Source organism: Etheostoma spectabile, chromosome 5 (assembly GCF_008692095.1).
Source record: "Etheostoma spectabile isolate EspeVRDwgs_2016 chromosome 5, UIUC_Espe_1.0, whole genome shotgun sequence".
NCBI lineage: Eukaryota > Metazoa > Chordata > Actinopteri > Perciformes > Percidae > Etheostoma > Etheostoma spectabile.
Window position 1 is genome coordinate 7,661,559 of NC_045737.1, and position 22,653 is coordinate 7,684,211.

Genomic DNA, 22,653 nt, shown 5'->3' on the forward strand with positions numbered 1-22,653 from the left:
CGATACCGATACCAATACGATACTTTTTACTTAAAAAAATACTTTTGTGTAGGGGAGAGCATTTCATTATTTTTGAGGTGAATGAATGATCAATTCTTTAGGCAATATTTTTGTATTAATGTATTGAAGTGCACAAAATTATTAGCTATTAGGCACTGTAGAATGAATACAGCGAGTCGCTGCTCCTCTGCGCGTTGTGTCAGTGAGTCACGTGACGACACAACAACGAATCACAGCAGAGGAGCAGGGAGGGGGGGGGAGGAGCAATGTGGGCCAAGATGTGAAAGCGGCGTTTGCTCAGGAAGGTGGAAGACACAAGCAAAGTACAGTGAACGTAGAGGAGAGATATCTAAATTAAAATATCGATTCAATTACAGTTGTATCGATCAAATACCAATACCAGCGTTGGCATCGATACTATCGATATTTAGATCGATCCGCCCACCCCTAATAACCAGTGTGGGCTGGGCCTTTTTCTGTGGAGTTTGCATGTAGCTCCAGTCTTTCTTTGACCTAGTATGACTTTTATATCCCTTTTTTCGACTTACTTTACTATGATTTTGTTTTGTTACTTTTTTCGAAATATTATACCAATGGCTTTTTTCGACATACCATGCTGACTGTTTTTAATATTGCAGACCTAGCATGTAGGAATTGCAGACTCTGGCCCATTTTTGTGTGGACCTTTTTTAATGACTTTTTTCAACATAACTATACAGCGACTTTTTATCACTTTTTGGACACACAAAGACTTTTTTTTTCAACTTATTAGACTATGCCTTTTTATGACTACTTTTGACATACTATGATTTTTTTATCATGTTTGCTGACATACGTACACACTTCAACCTTTTAACATTCTATGATTTTTTTTTAATAATACTGCATTGGTGGCACGGTGGCTGATACTTATGACAACGAGTTGTATCAACATGCTATACAGTGACTAGTTTTACAGCTTCTTTTCCACATACTATACTATGACTTTTTTTTAACACTTTTTTTGACAAACTATATTATGACATTTTTATCACCTTTTTCAACATAAGAATAGAACATTTTCTAAGAATCTAAGAAAATTATTGAAATACTATATTATGACTTTTTCCTCAATTTTCAACATACTATGCCATGACATTTTTTAATCAGTTTTTGACTACTATACAATGACATTTTAATAACTTTTTTTCGACCCACACTTTTTCCCCATACTATACTATGAACATTTTTGACATATTATACTATGACCTTTTTATGAAATTTGTATCACCTTTTATGACTACTATACAATGACATTTTAATCACTTTTTTCAACATTGTACATACTATGAAAATGTTTGACATACTATATTATGACATTTTTTTACTTGTTCAACTACTATACTGTGACATATTCATCACTTTTTAAAACATACAATACTATGAACATTTCTGACATACTATACTATGATTTTTTTATCACTTTTTCAACATACTATACTATTACATTTTTGAAATACTATACTATGACTTTTTCATCCCTTTTTTGACATACTATACTGTGACATTTTTATCACTTTTTTTAACACACTATACTATGAATAGTTTTGACATGCTGTAATATAACCTTTTTAAATCACTTTTTTTACTATGAAATTGTATTTTTTTGACATTTCTATACCATGAACATTTTTATCACTTTTTGTGACATATTATACTATGGACATTTTTGACATATTATACTATGACTTTTTCATCACTTTTTTTTACATACTACTATAACAGTTTTATCTTTTTTTTTCTTTTCTTTTTTTTACATACAATACCATGACATTTTTATCATTTTTTGACATACTATGTTGTAAAATTTTCATCACTTTTTTTGACACACTATACTATGGACGTTTTTGACATATTATACTTTAGACTTTTTCATCACTTTTTTTCTACATGCAATACTATGACATTTTTATCACTTTTTCAACATACTATGACATTTTTATCACTTTTTTGACATACTATAATGTGAACATTTTTGACATGCTATAATATGATTTTTTCATCACTTTTTTTGACACACTATACTATGGACGTTTTTATCACTTTTTTCGACTACTATGCAATGACATTCTAATCACTATTTTCGACATACTACATCATGAACATTTTTGACATACTGTAACATAACTTTTCTAATCGCTTTTTTGACATACAATACTAGGATGTTTTTATCCCTTTTTCAACATTCTATAACATGACATTTGTATCGCTTTTTTCGACTACTGTACAATGACATTCTAATCGCTTTTTTCGACGTACTATACTATGAACATTTTTGACATACTGTAATATAACTTTTTTAATCACTTTTTTGACAGACAATACAATGACATTTTTATAAAAAAATTTCGACATACTGTACCATGAACATTCTTGACATAGTATACTACATAGTATACTATACTATATCACTTTTTTCTACTTACAATACTATGAACGTTTTTGACATACTATACTATGACTCTTTTATCACTTTTTTGACATACAATATTATGACATTTTTTTTGCTTTTTTCAACATACCACATACTATGACATTTTTATCACTTTTTTGACTACTATACTGAGGACATTTTTGACGTATTATACTACGACTTTTTCATCACTGTGTGTGGACTTTTTCATTCATTTTTTCAACATACTATAGACATTTCCATCACATTTTTTAACATTCTGTTGTGGTTTGGGGTTTTTGTTGGGTTTGTTTTCCGGTTTTTGCCTCCCTGTGAATGTCTCAGTGTTTTCCCCGGTCCCGTGTGTCTGATCTGTCTCCTGTTCCCGCTAAGCGTCTGTATGTTCTGTTTCCTGTTTTATTTGGTAGTCAGCTTCCTGTCTGGTCTTGTCTTGTCTCGTCTGGCTTTACTTTGTTTGTCTGATTGTCCTGCCCCGCCCTAATGTTGTTCACCTGATGTCTCACCTGTTCCCTGTTACCTCATTACCTCATGTATTTTACCCCAGTGTTTCCTTTTCCTGTTGTTGGATCCTTCCAGTTTGTTTGCTTGTGTGCCGTCGCCCTGTGTGTCTTCCAGCCTACTTGGTTTTCCCTGTCGTCCCTGGCCTACCTGTCGGAGCTCCAGCCACCCCCTGTGAGTTTTTCCTTGTGACCCGTTTTTCCGTTTGGATTTTGCCTGTGCCCCGAGCCCTCGTTTGGATTGTTTTTTGGACTCCTTCCGTTGCTCCTGTGTTTTGTTGAACTGTGGCACTTATTAAACATCTGTACCTTTTGCCTGCTGCTCTGCGTCTGGGTCCTTCTTCATGCTGTCCCGTAACACATACTATACTATGATACTATCATACTATACTATACTATGACATTTTTGGCACTTTTTTCGACATACTTTACCATGACTTTTTAATCACTTTTTTTGACATTGGGAATTTTTGTGTGGGCTTTTTTATAAATCTTTTCAACATACTGTACCATGACCTTTTCAATATATTTTTGACATCCTTAACCTTTACTTTTTAACAATCACTTTTTTTCAACATACCATAGTATAACTCAGCTTTCAAAATGTACTATATCATGACTTTTTTCGAATTACTAACTTTTTCATCAAATTTAACATTAATATCTATGAGTTTTTAATTACCTTTTGATGACATATTATACTATGAATTTTGCGGACAGTTTTTAATATAAATCATTGGTATCCACTGCAATCAACCCTTCAGATAGCAACAGCAAATAGGCACCCTGACCCAGGAACATGCTATACAAGGATTTTTTTTCAGAACTTTTTCTGACTTATTTAGCTATGAAATGCTTTGACATGATACTATGACATTTTTGTCACTTTTTTGACATTCTATGTTATGACCTCTCTATAGCTTTTTCCAGCATACTATACTATGACATTTTTGACATACTATATAATAACTTTTTATCACTTTTTTTGATATACAATACTATGAAATTTTAAATATCTTTGACATACTATACCATGAACATTTTCATCCATTTTTTTGATGTATTATACTATGGACATTTTTGACATATCATACTATGACTTTTCATCACTTTTTTTCTACATACAATACTAGGACGTTTTTATCACTTTTTCAACATACTATGCGATGACATTCTAATCCCTTTTTTCGACATACTACATCATGAACATTTTTGACATACTATAATGGTATGGCTTTTTTGTTTATTTTTTTTGACATACTATACTTTGACTTTGCTAACTGTTTTTAATTTAATGCTTTGGTGACATATATCTTAGTGGTTAACAATGTTCCAAAAAGCACCAGTAAGTAGGCCCTGCAGATTTTGACCCAAGTTCAATTCCTGAGTTCGTGTGTTTTTTTGTGTGGATTTTTTTATGAATATCTTCAACATGCTAGACCATGACTTTTTCAGCACTTTTTCAACATATTATACTAGGACTGTTTTTTTTTGACATACTCATCTATTACGTTTTTCCTTTTCTTTTTTTACATGACGTTTTTTCAAAATGTACTATACAACTTTTATTTCAACATACTGTAATGGGAAAATTACGTTTACATGTGACCTTTTGTTTTTGTCTCTTCTCTCATACTGAAATGAAAGTATACGCTTCCCTTACTACACTTCTAAGCACATTCAATTCTCAAGGCAGATTAGAGATAAAGGAACTTGGAGGATAGTGTGAAGGAGACAGAGTGACCCCGTCCCACAGATGTCTCCTGTCTTTTTTTTTTTTTTTTTTAATCTTCTGGGATCGTCTGCTCATAGAGCTGAGTCATGCTTACCAACAATGGGGTCCTTCCCCGCTGAAGGATATATATACTCAGAGAATCTGCTCACTCATTGAAAAAGCTTTGGTAAATTGTATTCCTGCTTGCAACAGTATTAAAATCCAAAAGAGCAGACTTGGTTAATTCTCAACTTCTCTGTTCTTATTTGTTTCACTTTTAAAACACTCTGCTGCACAAGAAACTCTGCAAAAATACTATACCATGTCTTTTATTACTTTTTTTGGACATACTATGACTATTTTTGATATCCTTTACAATTACTTTTTATCAGTTTTTTGACAAACCATAGTATGACTTTTTTCAATACATACAATGACATTTATGACTTTTTTGACATATTGTATGTACTATAAACATTTTGACATACTTTACTATGACTTTTTTATCACTTTTTTTGAAATACTATATGACTTTTTTGGATCTACTATACAATCACTTTTTATGACTTTTTACAACAAACCCTACATGACTTCATGCCTTTTTTCGACTATTGCGGTTTTCAGCGTACTGCTTTGGAGGCACAGTGGCTTATACAGTACTTGTACTGTAAAGTATACAGCCTCAGGAATGAAAACAGTTTAGTGATGTCTGTTATTTCATTTATAAATTGCCACTTTTTTACATTAAACTGTGGAACAATTGCAAATATGTCATTTAAAGCTACCCCATAATAAAATAAAGCAGACATATTTCAACATTAACAACTTTATTATCTTCTTTTTTCATTATGTCTTTGTCATTTAAGGACAATGTTATACAAGTATAAATTAAGGGAGAAAATACACAATTTAAAAAAAGAAGCAAATCCGCAATTACACCCGAATACACATGTGTATTTGGGGGGAGAGAGATTCAAGGCAGGTCAATCACCTTCGACCTACTGTACCAGGCCGCTGATGTAATGTGTCTCATAACGTTCATCATCATACAGATTATTAATATCCCTGTCTCACAACAAAGCCGTGAGTCACAGTCCGAGAAGAAGCACGTTTCAGTTTAAGTTTAGACAATGCAAGAAAGATTTCCTCATCTTCATAAGTTCAGTTTTGCCTCCAAACTGGGAAGCATCGAATGAGAAGGAAATGTGTGCCACACATGCACTCAAATCAAGCTCATTATGCATAAAACAGAATGAAAACACTTACATAAGAACAATGGCACCCATGAGAAGGTAGAAAATAAAAGCGTAAAAGTGAAGGCAAAAAAATCCACCACAGTGTATTAAGTGAGATGAAACGAGATGAGATGAGAGGGGGTTTACATTAGAACCCTCCCAGAAAGGGAAGCCAAATTAAGTTTTTTTTTAACTCTACAGTATACTCTCCACATACACTTTGGTTGTTTTTCCCCTTCTGCGTAAGGCAGACAATACTTCTGTTTGAAGCAACTTCCATGTGCTAACACATTTGCACCGCACTGTGTTAGCAGTCCGATCGCGTGTAGGCCCTCGCTGGGGCAACCTCAGCGGGAAAGTCAACATCAAGTACTGGGGTTACATTATTTGGAAATCCATTGATTAAAACATATGATGAGGTCTCTGTTATCATTCAAAATATAACATGAATTCTAAAATATAAAATCGTCTCAAACACAATATATTTTAATATATCTTGAATAAAGCATTTAAATTGATCGCTGAGAAAGAAAATCACAGACTAACTTTCCATTTGTACAGTTTCTTCACCACTATTCAGCAGTGATGTCATGACTGTGCCTAATGAAAAATGCAACAGTGTCCTGTCCATTCTCATATGTGACACCCTTGATATGATTTTAAGAGTACACAACCTATATCATAAGCTCGTATCTATATACGTGCTTAACGATGTTTGAGTCTGTGTGAAGTGGATAAACAAGAGGAGAATCAAAGCAGTAATAAGCAAAATTACATTTTGGGAAATACGCTTATACCTGAAAGTGTGTTTCCAAAAATATAGAATTATTTTTTGAGCATGTCAAGGTATTAACACCTTTTATGTAAATGGTTAAAAGAAGCATATTTTTGTGCAAAAAAAGCATCAATCATCATTCATTTCAACATTAAATTATTAATTCACAGATAATTCTCACAATTTACCAGATCATATTACTCTATGTGAATATTCTATGTGAATTTATTTAATTTCTAATGCATTTTATCCATCTTTATGAACTGCACATCAGAGGAATTGCCAGATGTGTTGACAGATGAAATCATCACTGAACCACAGTTACTAATGTGCTAGTATCGAGTACTCAATAAAAAAATATGTTCAGTGTGTTAAGACAGTTTTTGAAAGTATAAAACAAGAATCTGCAGCCAAATCAGTCTGGATGAAAAGTTACATTTACAGCAAATTCATCAGGCTCCTTCAATTACTTTGTTTGGACTTTACATATAACTCAATACTCAGATTAGTAATCTTCATTTTACAATATCATTCTTTTATCACAAAATATTCACACAAATAGACTAGATGGTAGATACAATACCTCCAGCCTTGGATTCTACATTCCTAACAATAATTACAAAAAATACTAACTGGTTTTCAAAACAACTGTCTCCGTAGACATGTAGTGCACAGGTCAGGGGACTCTTTCCCTTGTTCAGTCAATTAAAGGCAAAAGACCGAGGGTTACCTTTGTGAGCTGATCCCAGATCAGCATGTCCACAAACACCGAATGAAAGGACTACACGTGAGCTGTGTTGAGCTGGAGCGGCAGCTGGGGGGGGATTCATCTGTGGCCGGAGCTAACTGCACAGAGGTGTGCTACAGGAACCAGCCCTGCCTCCTTTCAGCTGAAGCCACATTGGACTCCTCCGAGAAAAACGGTCCAGTTTAACGTGCTGTAGTCCAACTGGAAACAGAACTACAAACTAGTGATTGATGGAGGCTGTGGAGCTTGTACCCACATAGAAAACAACAAGTTCCTGTATGTACTGGGTGGTAATCACCGAATGTCTCAGTGCTTTGGTGCAGACTTTATACTATTTTGTATGATCACTGACAATGATGCACTGAAGATGGTCACCAAGGATACGGTACGTGTTGCTATGGGAGAGCACCAGAGGACAAGGTAAAGTACATGAACAGTGTGAAATTTTGTCAACATCAACACAGAGATATGTACTACTTACCTATGATCTACCACAGTGAAAAGTGCTTAATTAGTTCTTTGATGAAGATTAGAGTGATATGGATGTTCAGTGTGTTACAACTAAAGGACTCACTACTGCAGAACTTTACCAATCAGAATCACAAATGGAAGATGTCTGAAGGATGTGTAGATGACTAACATGCATTGAAGCATAGATGCAATTTATATTCAACATATGAAATTAATAAGCAGCGATATATTATCTCTACATGGACTCTAGTCTAATTGACTACTTCATTTCTATAGGGAAACTCCCAACATTCACACCAAATAGAATATATTTGTGCACTGCTGCATATTTCATCAATTCAGACAAGCCAGCCTCTGCTGTATAATAAAAACATGGTTTGCCCAATCAGATATTAGCTGTATGGTTATGGAAAGTAAACAAGCATATGAATAAAAACACACAAAATATATAATATAACCATACAATTGCGAAGTAATCCAATATCTTTTTGAAAACACAGCTTGTTATTATGAAACATTATTTCATCCTGCTTATTGTCAGAATGACCGTATCATTACGGATTGAATTGGCCAGTTTTATTTATTTGATTTCTTTTTAGCAGCTTTCATGTTTCTCAGTGATCGTTTTACCACCACCAATGATATACTGGACCTGGCTCTGCCCAGTTTGTCTTGATAAAAAAAAAAGAAGGAATTATAAAATAAAATAATAACTAAAAGCAGTAAAACTGACTTGCTGACAAACGACTGTGAAAATAAGCTGCATTAATTTCATACAGTATAAAGAGCTGAGTAAAACAAATGCATTGCATTATCTTAGGCTATGTTACCTATTTGTATGTAGTTATCTAGGTGAATATTTTTCCTGAATGCCTTTTTATTGATTTAATTTTGAACTCATTGTGTCTGCATAATTGATAATATCTATTACACAGAATTTTCCAAACAACGTTTTGAAGCCTTAGCCTTGTCCTTAGTCAACTAAAAGGGGCAAACAATAAGCACTTAAAATAAAAAAAGGGGGAACTAATAAAATATTTGTATAGTATTACTGCCATAATATCTATTGTGCTGAATAAAACTAAGGATGAGGACACTTTTCTTGTAACCCCTGAAAAACTGACATGTGTTCAACACTGTTCTGCGTCTATGTGCCTGTTTGTTTTCTTCCTGTTAGTGGTCAGTCTAGAAACGTGAGTTCCTTTGATATGGGTTTCTGTCCAATCAGTACAAACTCTTAAATGGGGTGAAAACAGAAAAAGTGCATTGTGAATTAGATTTATCGAGCACCTGATTTTAGGAGTGTGCAGGTGTCTTTATTGGGATGTTACAAATCCAACACCACCTCACATCCACACATGACCTCAGTGCTGTTTCAGTATAGCGTCAAAGACTCAGGAAACGCCCCTTCTTTTTCTCGATAGTAAAAACAGAATGAGAGTGTACATTTGGAGGTAATCCGAGAGTGTGTGAAACATACACATTCTCATGCTCAATAAAAGGTCCACATGGTGCTCATAAGCCAGGTAAGCCCCATTGCTGGAGGACCAGAGGCAGAGCAGTTCCCTGTCCGGTGAGGTTAGAAGTGATCCTGGCAGAGTTCCTGGGTTAGAAGATGTTAGGACACATGCTCCAGTCCTGTCTCTCCTTCGCCTCCCAGTAACCTCCGTTGTACACAAAGTTTGTCTCTCCAGTAATTGAATCCCTCCTCTGGTGAAACCACAATGGCTGGTAGCCTTCGTATTCTTTACCTGCGGGAAGAAGCACAGGTGTTACTCAATCGCTGTCATTTAATCGCACTCTAGTGGAAAAGCCATACTTGCAGACAATTCACTGAGCAAACAATTTGCCTTCATACATTTGCATTTACAGCGGAAGCAATCAATCGCTGTGCACTGCCTTTGGGATAGCTCCAAATGTTAACCGAGCTCAATAAAATACATATGAGCACGACGTGTGCAATGCAAAAACCTGGATCGATCATGGTGAACGAGAAAATTATAATCACAGTTTTGGAACTCCCTCATCTGAATAATTCATCGGCTCCTTAATACAGAAACGAGAGAGGGAGAAATGGCAGCTTAACAAGCTGGCTAGAGGAGTGGATGTGGATTTAACTCAGATGAAAAAGCATCTTGTAATTTTTTCCCTATCCCTTGCTGCTGCAGTATTTTGAAATTCCCCATTGTGGGATTACAAATAAACGATTTTGAATCTTAAATCAAACAGTAACTTGTTTACTGTTGGCCAGTCCACGAACAATCGAAAAGACAGGATGACAATGCAGTGCAAATGAATCACTTGCTAATGTGGCTTCATCATAGCACATTAACAATACTTGATTTTAGAGTTGTATAGTTTATTTCATGTTACATATTATTTAATGAAAATGTCACATGTATCCAGGAAAAAGTAATTTTTTCCTAAGTTATTTTCTGGAGAAGTTGACATGAAAAGGGTATCATGCAGTTCCCAAACAGAGGCAGACCACACAGAGGACACACAGAGGACGGGGTGTGTGTGTGTGTGTGTGTGTGTGTGTGTGTGTGGGGGGAGTGATGCACGACACTGGGCAACCCCCACTCACCAGAGTCATAATCACACTCTGACCACCAATAGAGGGAGGAAAAGAAAGACAAGTCATGGGTACATCGAATACAATCCAACACACACACACACAGACACACACAGACACACACACACACACACACACACACACACACACACACACACAAACACACACACACAGCGGAGTTCTCCGTAAAGTTCAGTCTGGCTTCTACTGTACCGAACCTTTTGTGTTAAGACGTGCTTTCTGACCTGCAAAACTGTTGTATCTACTAGGCTCTAAATACTACGATACCCATGATTCTCAGATGTATTTGCTATGGAAAGGAAGCTAGCTAGAGGGGTTAACCAAAGCCGTGGCAAATCAAACACACATTGTTCTTGCACTACATACAAACATACAAAACATAACAAAATTACTAAATGCATCCAATTGGCCCAGAATCTGAAAGGGAACGGTGTAAAACTGCTACTAAATGTTTGAAGGTCACTGTAAAGCATAGTCTTTACCTGACACAATTTCAGCTCTGTGATTAGATGTTTTTGTTTCATAGAAATGCATTGGATTGTTAACTTCTCTCCTTGTGCTTATGTACAACATCTTGGGCTTTTTAATACAAAAATCTATTAAAAAAATTGACATTTTCTAATTTAGTTGCTTATCTTTTGTATTGATAATTTAAGGGATATAACTTAATTTCATGCCCAACAATGCTCCAACTGTCACCTAACATGAAAATGAATGTCACTTTTACTACAGAAACCCCCCAAAACTCCTCCTGCTCGCAACTCCCTCTCTTCATCCTTTCTTTATCATCCCTGCCTGTCTCTGTGGCTTACTCATTAGCTCTTTGCCTATCACACACCACACCTCCTGTTCTCCTTTTCATACCTTCATCCACAGCATCTGAGGCCTCCGCTTCCCTCCTCCTCCTCACGGCTCTTTGTTTCTCCTCTAGCCTCTGTTTTTCTGAGTTTGCCTCATCCCATCGCCCTTCCTCCATCAGCTTCTGGTCTGGTCTTAGACGGCTGTCGGTCAGTCCCACTCCTTCCTCCGGTTCATTCAGAGTTAGTGCCAGCGCTGAGAAATAGTACATGTTTTCCGCGTTCTCCCTGAGAGAGCAAGAGGAAATTAAAGGGAGTTACATGGTGGGATGCTGTACAATCAAAGATATTGACTGAGCATTGCAGCTGTTGTGCTTACTAAATTATTGCAATGTTCTGCCTTATGAGGCTAATGAGACTTACGGGAGAGGGTATTTCTTCCACAGCCGTTTGGGGGACAACGTCTGATAGACCGTCTTCTGCTTGCCCTCTGATCCACTGCCCCCTCTGCTGCTATGAACGATTTTGGCACTCTCCATTGTATCATCCCATGTACCAGAAAGGATGTAGTGAGCTTGGCCTTCACTGTCTGCCACCATACCTGTCACCTGGAAAGAGCAAAAGTAAATAAAAAAAACAGAATGCAGGGAATAAAGAAACTAAAACAAGCCATCTTTCTGCAAGTCCAGATGTATCCTAATGTTGTTGGATGTAAATTTCCTTTAGCTTATCCCATATCAGTCACTACTAAGGAGGGCAGCATTGTACCCCATTTTAGATATTTGGTAAACTTTCAAAGGAGGTTAACTCATTGCAATGTGACCTCATATATCGTGAGCTTCTTCTATATTACACTACTGTAGATATGAATATATTTGTTGGCACTGTCCAGCAGGTGGCAGCATCAGACAAATCAACCCCTCATCGTATGACGTCATGCCAAGATCTGATGTATAAGTGTGGAAAGGAAGCATTTACCTTCCGTGGAACATCCCTGGAGAAATAACTGTAGGGAGAGAATTTGAGTTGACAGGTCTCCTTCGTCCTGTGATTCACAATCTCAATGTCCCCTGACTGCACATACAGACAGAAACAGAGTGAGACAGACAAACACACAGAGACAATGATAGCATGTCAACACTATTACCAGTGTGTTTACAGCAGAGACAGAAAAATATGCTGATTGATCCTTTTTGTAAACAGGTTTTCAGGTGCTATAAAGGTACCATGTGGAGTTTTTGACAACTATTGGTGCTGCAGAGCAATGTTTTGATGAGCAGGTCCCCATATTACTTGCATCAGGTCACACATGCATCTGAAGTGGCGTGATAAAAACCTTTTGGCCAATGCTAATGGCCATGCTGTACCTTTTAAGTCTCATAACCCTGTGACACACAGTTTGATGCCGTTTGTGGCATCTAACTAGCCTGATGTCGTCATACTCAGATTCTAGTCCAAATACAAACTTCCCAACCTCAAATAAAATTCGCTTGGCATCCAGGCTAGCATCTAACAGCCATAAATTTTAAATCTCATGGATCATAATATGCAGATGCTGTATAGATCACCCTCTCTGGTTTCACCTACTGCGCTCCTGAAAGCACAGTCTGACACTGGCAGGCATCAGGCAGCAGAGAAAGCAGTAGCACAATAGTTTCCATAGTTTGACATGGACTTGTTTGGATGACACCATTTTGCAACAGAGGGCAGCAGAGTGGCAGAGTGATGTGTGGAAGTGGTGGGAGAAGGCAAAGGTTTTGAATGCAGAAGGGAAAACAATAAAAAGTAAAAATGTGTAGACATTGGTGAGACTTTTTCTTGGTTGATAAGCTGAAGTTGGAAAAGGAATTTGTATCAACGCAGAGATGGTATTGTTTTTGCTAGACTAGTACCTCAAACTTACATGGCAATAGCCAAATAACCATAACAGCCTGTGTTGTATATTGTCACACAATGTATCAAAAAATTGCAAAACCACAGAAGAGCACAATACAATGTAATCCCAAAAATATAAACACTGGGAGTGACAATGTATTCAAAAAAGAGATTTTGCAATTTTTGTATGAGGTAGGAAATGCATTGAATAAATTAGTAAGTGTTTTAGTGCAAAATGCTGAACATACACAAAACTCCACAGGGTATCTTTAATCACATATCTGCATGAGCACTGCCAAAGAAATGCCATAAATATCCAAGAGAAACAGGATATTTGTAAACAATTCAATATTACAAACTCATTACGCTAATAATAAGCCAGTGCGGATATTCCTACAGTAGTCTGTAGCAAATATGTCACCTTATTCCCCACACCAATGGAATAATTGAGAGATGTAAGTGAATCTGCCATATTTTCCTTCATGTCTTCTTCCAAGGTTACACACACAATTCTACACAGACGGATAGACAGACAGACACGCAGATGTGAAGCCTGCACCTCCCTCTAAATAATTGGACCATCTCACAGAAAAAAGAGACAGTTATTTTAGGCTGTTTTAGAGATCAAAGATGAAGATATATCCCTTTTCTGGGATTGTGAAGCTTCTTATTCATGTGCTGTAAGACCTATATTTCTTTCTTCACAGCCTTTTGCTCTGCTTCATACACTATCCCTGCAACACGGAAGGAAAACACATCTATAGACTACTGGAGGGAGGATCAGAGGCGTTAAAGGCAGGGTTGGTAATGTTGAAAAGCTAGCAAGATTTGAAAGTAGCATCTCCTCGGGGCTCTGTTTAACCCCTTCCCCCGCGCTCGGGGCTCCAAACAACACACAGACGTGCATGAGTACCATTGCGTCACGGCTTCAGAGCGGAGAAAGGATTGCAATTTTAATTCATGACTCATTCACTGGTAAGCTGACACCTAATGTTATTATAACAAATGTTTAAAACCAACAGAACTGCTGTTAGCAATGCAGCGACAACGCGCATGTAGCTCAGGCTCATTCATGGGAGGGGCAAAGCGGGGCAAGGATGCGTTTCATTGGTTCTTTCCAAGCAGATCATGAAGCAGTGATTGGTGGGAGTTTTTAGAGGATTACAGTAGCTGCAGACAACAGATCTTTTTTGCTTCTTTTTCAAAACCGATTAATATTTTTTTGCTGTTGGGATGTAAAAACCATTTCAAACAATATATAAAAAGTGTATATTGAAAATATTTATCAACCCCGCCTTTAATGCAGGGTTGTGATTTGGAGCTGTGGATGAATGGTTACCAAAGAGAGGTTCTCACAAACAGACCTGGTCAATCCAAAGCTTGCCCACAATGATGTTGTGCACTGTGGAGGTGACCTTTCTCCACACATAGTGGTTCCCACTGGAGTGGAACTGTAGGTGAATAGCACCTGGGGAGAGACAGGGACAAAAGGCTATAAGAGAAAGGAAATGTCACCGCTGCTTTGTTACCAATCTGCAATCATGAAAGTGATGTGTTACATTGCATTGTGTTAGTGTTAGACTGGAGGTTTGTTTTTGTGATTCTATTGTGAAGATGTACAATTCTACCTGCAGCAGCTGAAAAACACATCATCTAACACATGTATGGCCATGTGTTCATGCAATACATTTCCAACTATTTCCATTGTGACCTAAACCTAAAAGATTGATAACATGCATTTGACAATAAACGCTTTCTATTACATGAACCTCAGAGCAGGCATATAACGGGATGAGAAAGAAGGACAGATAAATACCACTGCAAAAAAAAAATGCTTCCTGCTCTTACAGTGCAGACGCTTTGCTGCTTGCTCCTGCTTCTGCTTGCATATTTTGCTGATAATCGTGCTTTTCCTCTGAGAAACTATGAGCAGCGGCTCTTGGACACTTCAAAACACGGACTATACATTTTTTGTAGACATAGTAGGCTATTGCCATATTTTAAAATTTTTCTGCGTGAGCGTGGCCTACCAATAGCTCAAGCCTGTCTACAGTGATTGTAGCTAAAGCTAATTAGCAGCAAGATGCCTCCTTTCTCCGTAGAAGACTACTACAAACTCCTTCAGAAGATTGCACTTCTGGAAACCAAGGTTCACTTCTAGAAGTGAACGTGGAAGTTAACGGATCTTGTGGAAATGACACCACTTTACCATGGACCCATAACAATGGACAGAAGTATGCTAACACACGGCTAATTAGCACCAACAAGACTACAAAGAAACAGGAGGGTGGAACTGGTAATAAATCAACAAGTGGCGGTCCTCCCGGAACTTGTCTGGTGCGAAGCTAAGAGTAAATCATTTCCTGGGAAATGGGAGGACGACTAACGGGCGGGCACAGCGCCCTGACATTGTGTATGACCGGCTGGCCTGCATTATCATCTGGGCAGAGCGCCTCTTCAAACCCCTGTACCTAGTAGGACACAGCCGGGACAGCTGCAAAAGGGAAAATAAGCAACAAAATGCCCCCCAACAACCTGGTGTGCAACTGGATAACAGATTGCTCCTCTGCTGCAAGACGCTGGACAGTCATCTGATGAACGGGACTGCGTCTCATCACCACACAGCAGGGTAAGGACTGAGAGCAATTCAAAAAGTAAAAAGCTAACAACTGGGCCTCAAACCTGATTGTGGGGTGACTCTGCTGTAAAAGATTTAAAAAACAGTAAAAACACCAAAATACTATTTTTTCCCAAAGACATGGTGTCTGACTTGACCCAAAAAATCCAGATATCGTGGCAGCACACCCAACTGTGAAGAACATTTTTCTGCATATAGGGTCAAATGATGTTGTAAAGCAACAGTCTGAATTGCTGAAAACTGGACTTTAGGGAACTGCTTGACACAGTCACCCCCTAAGCGCAAATGTGTTTATCAGTGGTCCTATACCGTCAGTCAGAAGAGGAGATGAGAGATTCAGCCGACTGTTGGGACATACACAAAAGGCTTTCAACTGAATGTACCGTCCACTCTCTGAAGTTCATTGACAATTTAAACATTTTCTGGGAGCGCAGACATCTTTTTAAAGCAGATAGACTTTCCCTTAACAAGCCAGGAGTAAAGCTGTTCACCTCTATCTGCTTTACTTTCTGCGCTACACATCTGCTCCCTCTGCCAAGGTCACAAAACAAAAGGAAGACACAAACAAGTGCGGCAGTGATCCAGCACAGCCCCCGCCTGTGCAAAGATTTGACCATGGGAGACCAGAGAGCAGAGACACGAAACCTCCACTCCCTCTTCACCGTCCAGCACCCTCAAACCCTTCCCAACCGAACCTTCTGAGGATCATGGGCTGTCTTACTGATGTCTCCACAACCCCTTTCCTTATTTCCCCATCAATATGCACCCCTTCCTACCCCCATGGCTCAACCCGGGAAAAAGAAAAAACCCCAAGCACCACTACCAGGATGTCAGAAAACTCCTTCCCCCAGACTGATAAGGACGTTTTGTGGCAAATCTGGCAAGCACTATCTGATTTGTGCCGGGCCTTGGCTGCAGGACTGTGATACTATGACTTTTTCAAGACAACCCCGGGCCCTGTGGATTAAATTCTTCCTAAATTTTGTTGTGATAGTAATGGGAAAGAATGGTAAATAAGCACTTAACTGCAACTTAGCAAATTTGGCATCCTCCTGTCAGCTACACCCTGTCCCAAAAAATGAAAAACACTAACACTAGCCCTTACTAAACGTCAGGTTTTGGCAGGAACATCATTTTTAATCAATGATTTTATTACTAAGCAAATTCTAGATTTTGTTTTTAACTAAAACCTGGTTAGACCATAATAACAGCGCTGCTGTTCTCATCGAGTCGCTCCCCTAACTTCAGTTTATGAGTGAGAATAGAGTGAATAAGAAAGGGAGGTGGAGTCGCCATTTTGTTTAAGACTCATTCCACTGTCGCAAATATGTTATGGAAATTTTGTTTCTTTTGAATATGGCCTTCAATTAAGATTTTCCCCCTCAAGCGATTTTTTCAAATATCTACAGGCCACCTAATATTGTGCAACCTTCATTGATGACTTCACTGAACTGCTGTCTATTATCTGCATTAATTTTGTTTGGTAATCATTGCGGGTGATTTTAACATTCATGTTGCAGCCCCCAGGACAGGGGGACAAAAGAGCTGTGTTGTTTTTTTTGAGAACTATGGAGACTCAGCATGTGACGGAGCCCACCACAATAAGGGGCACACTCTGGACGGATTGTCCCCAAAAGGTCTGAACATTTCAGGTTGTGGTGACTGACGTTGCTCTCTCAGATCATCCTGTGTTTTCTTTAACGGCACTATCTCTGTCCCCAAAAAGGTCCAAACAAAGATAATCAAAAAACGGTATATCACTGAAAACACCAGTGACACATTTATACAGCTTTTCCCCTCCACACCAGCCCTCTTGGGCTATCAGTCAGTGAGCTTGTAGATAATTTCAACTGTAAAATCACAAATGTTTTTGATGCCATTGCTCCCACTAAGGTCAAAGTTGTATCTGGTAAGAAAAGATCTCCATGAGAATGTCCTACTGGTGAGAACAAAAAAAAGAGAGTGTAGGAAAGCTAACGAAGGTGGCGAAAAAACAAATCTCCTGGTCCATTAAACTCCTATAAAGAGAGACTCGCATTTAAAATTTTGGAACTGAGGAATGAAAGAAGGTCCTTTTTTGATATTATTCTAAAAAACAATAATAATTCGTGCTTTGTTTGCTACTGGTGATAGGTTAAAAAACCCTCCATACCAGTAGCATCTGAACTTTTATCTCCCAAGGGCGCAATGACTTTCCCTCCTTCTTCAAAGACAAAATTCAAAAGATTAGACAAACGTCAGTGCCTCCAATAAGTCCAGGATATGTGCTGTCACAGGTTCAAGCAAAATAGTTCCAAATGAACAGAATTTCCCCACGATCAACCATAAAAACCCTGGAGGACTTTATTAAACATCTGAAAAACTGGCCTTTTTCCCTTGATGTTTACCAACGGGACTTTTCAAAAATGTTTCCAAAATTTTTTGACTTTGATCTTCTACAGATGTGAACACATCTTTCTTTCAGGTTCTTCCACAGCCCTGAAAACTGCAGTAATCAAGCCACTCTTAAAAAAGAACAACCTAGACAAGTCACTAATGAGCAACTATAGGCCAATATCAACCTTCCGTTTTAAGTAAAACATTGAAAAGTAGTCTTTCAACAACTCAACCATTCTTGTCACTAAGCAACAGTTTGATACCTTTCAGTCGGGTTTCCCACCACACCACAGCACTGAAACGGCTCTTGTCAAAGTCTTTAAAGACATCCACCTTAACACAGAAATGGCAAAATTTCAATCTTAGTATTTCTTGATCTCAGTGCATTTGACACGGCGACCACGATATACATAGACCGATTGGAAACTGCGTTGGCCTTTTTGGCTCAGTACTAAACTGGTTGAATCCTACCCAAGAAAGGGGTTACTTTTTGGGCTATAGGTAAATTTTGCATCTGAGCGTACAAAAATGACGTGCGGAGTTCCGCAAGGCTCCATTCTGGGGCCTCTTCTGTTAACATCTACATGCTTCCACTGGCTCAGATTTGGAGAAAAACAAAATAAGTTACCATAGTTATGCGGACGACACACAAATTTACATAACCTTATCGCCAGGGGACTATAGTCCAATACAAAAAAATGACTAAGTGCATCGAACAAATTAACGGCTGGATGTGCCAGAACTTTCTGAAATTAAATGAGAAAACTGAGGTGGTTGTTTTTGGAGCAAGAGAGGAACGATTAAAAGTCTGCGCTCAGCTTCAAAAAACAATGTTAAAAACAACAGACAAAACCAGAAATCTTGGTGTAGTCATGACTCAGACCTGAACTTAACAGCCACATTTAAAACAATTACAAAAATCAGCCTACTATCACCTTAAGAATATATCAAGGGTTTAAAAGGGCTTATGTGTCAAAAAGGATTTGGAAAAACTTGTCCATGCCTTTATCTTCAGTAGACTTTACTACTGTAACGGGGTCTTTTAAAAGGGCTCCCTAAAAATCAATCAGACAGCTGCAGTGATCAGAACGCTGCTGCTCGAGTCCTCACTAAGACCAAGAGACTGGATCACATCACTCCAGTTCGAAGTCTTTTCACTGGCTTCCTGGTCTCAAAGAATGTTTAAAAGTACTCTTTTAGTTTATAAATCACTTAAAGGTTTAGGTCCAAAATATATTGCTGATCTGCTATACAAATATGAACCCCCCAGACCTTCAGGTCATCTGGGAAGGTCTGCTTTCTGTCCCCAGAGTCAGAACTAAACAGGGGAAGCAGCTTTCATTTCTATGCTCCTCATATCTGGAATAAACCCCAGAAACCGGGAGATCCGCTGCTACTCTCAGTTCTTTTAAATCAAGGCTGAAGACCTTTCATTTGATGCTGCCTTTTTTTAAGGGCTATCTTTCTTTAAATTCTTATGCTGCACTGTAATTTTTTCTGGTGTTTATGTTTCTCTTTGTTTTTAACTGTCTATTCATGTGTTTTACCGTTTTTAATGCTTTTGATTTTTAACTGTTTTACTTGTGTTTTATCTGTTTACTGGGTTTTGTGTAAAGCACTTTGAATTGCCTTGTTGTGAAATGTGCTATACAAATAAAGCTGCCTTGCTTGCCTTTCCTTGCATCCCTTGGCGGGACCCGCATCTATCAAATCTCTTATTTATCTGAGCCTACAGACCCAGACCTCTCTGCCGTCCCAGTGCAATAGAGAGCTCCCTTTATACCCATACTTTATGTGCCAAAGGGTCATAAAACCCTCCTGATTCATTTTCACAGCCTCTCCTCTGGCTTTAGATTGTGTGGGAGGCAGCTCAGTCATCTACTACTCTCAAGTGGGATGTGGAGTAAACCCTGCCTGGTGTTGGAGCTGTTAAATTTGCATGATGGAACCTTTTTTTTCCACACACATATTTTGTGTTTGTTTGCTACCCACTTAATATAAAATGTCTTACCCAGAGGCATTATGGAGAGGTATTTGCCACGGAACTTGCTGGCAATGGTGATTTCCTGCCACAGGGTCCAGCCTCGTTGGGAAATCACATGATGTGCGGCTGCAGGGGGGTGATGGCTCACCTTAGAAGAAAGATAGACATAAAGAGTACATTCATTTAGGAAGCAAACAACTTGTTTGTGAGAACAAGGGCTGTGTGTCATGTGTGTGCATGCACATCAGTGGGTGTGTGAGCAAAATCTCCCTGTGGCCATGCTGTTACCTGTTCACACAGCGAGCGGTAGCCAAACTCCTCTTGTCGATCGAGCTCGTAGGTCTCGCCCAGGAGGGGGTTGAAGGGCTTGGCTGTTCGGTGGACCGTGGTGGAATAGGATGAGACGGAGAAGGCAGCCACCAGGCACATCTGCTCCAGGGAGGAGTCGCAACGTGCTGCCTTATCCAGAAGCTCATGATACTCCAGGTCCTCTGTGAGGCGCTGCAGCATCGACAGAGGCTCGTTGAAGTTTACCTGAACGGGCAGATCAAGAAGATGTGAGACACACACAGACTTACCACTCAGCAAGAGGGAGGGCCTTGCCTCATACACTTACAGGCATGGGTATTTTGGAGAGCTCCTTGCCAATGCAGTTCTTCATGATGCTCCACAAATTGAGAGAGTAGTTGGGCTTGTCTGGGACACGAGTCCGTCTCTGTCTGCGGGGCCGCAGCTCCTTCCCTGACACATCATTACAGCTTGGAGACATCTGGAATTAGGTTAAAGGGAAGGGATACAGGATGAGATGGTGTTCTTTTAAGTTTATGTGAAAAGCATATTTTATATATACAAGTTTGATAAATACTTTCAGCTTCATGGACAGCTTGGCAGCACAACACCAAGTGGAGACAGAATGACAGATCAAGTAACAGGCAGGAGGGAACAGAGGACGCAGATGTGTGTAAGAGAGAGGAACAAGCAAGGGAGAGTTGAGGGAGAGAAGTGCAGATGTTTGGCTAGTAATTAACATTTAATGGAACGACGCAGCTGTGTATCTTTGGCACCACAGGGGTGACACAATGACACTGCGGGACTGTGTGTGTGTGTGTGTAATGACTGTAGGGTAGGAAAAGGGGACTTTGAGAAAAGCAATTAAAGAGGGTGATATAAATAAATCAATGAGCTTTGAGTTTTCCAGCAGCACAAATAATTCTAATTTGAGATTACAAAAGTCAAAAATGTCCACAATTGTCAGTCCTTTTAGGAAGACAGACACCTACATGATCGTCTTGGTTCCAGTGATTGGGCTGACTTCCGCTTGCTCCGCTCAAATTACTCTGAGATCGCCTGGAAGAGGATGAAAACATTTGTACAATGAGCACTGGACACACACACACACACACACACACTCAATGCCATCTGACACACACACACACACACACACACACACACACACACACACACACACACACACACACACACACACACACACACACACACACACACACACAAAGGAAATAATGTACTGAGAGAGCAAAAAAAAAAGAGTTTATTTGCTGCAGGAAAGCAGACAGGGGTAACAGTAAAGCAAACAATTTGTGTGTGTGTGTAGATTTGTGTAAGTTGTCACACCATGAGACACCTGTCCAGCTGTCACCCAGAGTCAAAATCACTATCTGTCCCTCCAGCAACTTTGACCAATCACTGCAACTTTTCCACAAATTTGACCAATAACAGAAGTTTCTCGCAACTTCAACCAATCCCAGCCGCTCCACGTGCCAGACTGTGCATCTATCTATATGTGACTCTGAGTGCCAATGACCAAGCAGGAGTGAGAACGGGTTGACGTCACACGTATGTCGCCAAATTTATTTCCTTGTTTCTGATTTGAAGACAATAAGTGTGTGACTCAAACATCTCACATTTACCAACAAAACGTACAGTGAAAGACCATGCAAAACATTTCAGACCGTCATGGCAACCTGTACACATTTTAACATCAAAGTGCAATGATAAGTTAAAGTCCAATAAGTCCTTTATCAAACCTAATGAATCAATGTGCCCCAGCCCAGGATAGGAAATAACTTAACAATGTAAAGATCAACAAGCTACTGACAGATGTGTTCAAATTTGATTAATTCAATAAATTATTATTTTTTTGTCTTAAATCCACCAACCATTTTTGTACTACACCAACATTTGCAACACCCTGAGCCTTTTTGGTAAGGTTACTCGGAAAACTAAGCCCAGAGTAATTTTATTCTCCCCAAAACAAGTTTCCTTTTTTATTTTTAAAGAACTATACAAACATTTTTTTATTTTTTTTGCAACGTTCACTGTTTGCAACAAAATTATAAAAAACATTGCAACTTTTATCGCACATTTTTATAAAAGCTCCTGCAAAATCAAGTATTTTGGGCTGCAACAATCTCAAAAAAGGCCGCAAAATCCTGAAGGGACTGTATATGGACAAACTAGAGCATCCTCAGAAATGT

General features: G+C 38.7%; 1 protein-coding gene across 5 annotated transcripts in view; it reads right to left on the minus strand.

The window, feature by feature from the left end:
• Positions 1 to 5,473: 5,473 nt before the first annotated feature.
• Positions 5,474 to 22,653, minus strand: part of osbp2b (oxysterol binding protein 2b) — a 61,229-nt gene continuing 44,049 nt past the window's right edge. For all 5 annotated transcript variants that reach the window (XM_032515862.1, XM_032515861.1, XM_032515860.1 and 2 more), the window contains 9 exons: positions 21,439 to 21,505; positions 20,775 to 20,927; positions 20,447 to 20,692; positions 20,186 to 20,306; positions 14,525 to 14,628; positions 12,264 to 12,359; positions 11,709 to 11,893; positions 11,353 to 11,573; positions 5,474 to 9,643 (listed from right to left, as the gene is read on the minus strand). In XM_032515862.1, the coding sequence (XP_032371753.1) occupies positions 9,501 to 9,643; positions 11,353 to 11,573; positions 11,709 to 11,893; positions 12,264 to 12,359; positions 14,525 to 14,628; positions 20,186 to 20,306; positions 20,447 to 20,692; positions 20,775 to 20,927; positions 21,439 to 21,505 (1,336 nt within the window). In that variant the 3' untranslated portion in view covers positions 5,474 to 9,500. The remainder of the gene's footprint in view (positions 9,644 to 11,352; positions 11,574 to 11,708; positions 11,894 to 12,263; positions 12,360 to 14,524; positions 14,629 to 20,185; positions 20,307 to 20,446; positions 20,693 to 20,774; positions 20,928 to 21,438; positions 21,506 to 22,653) is intronic.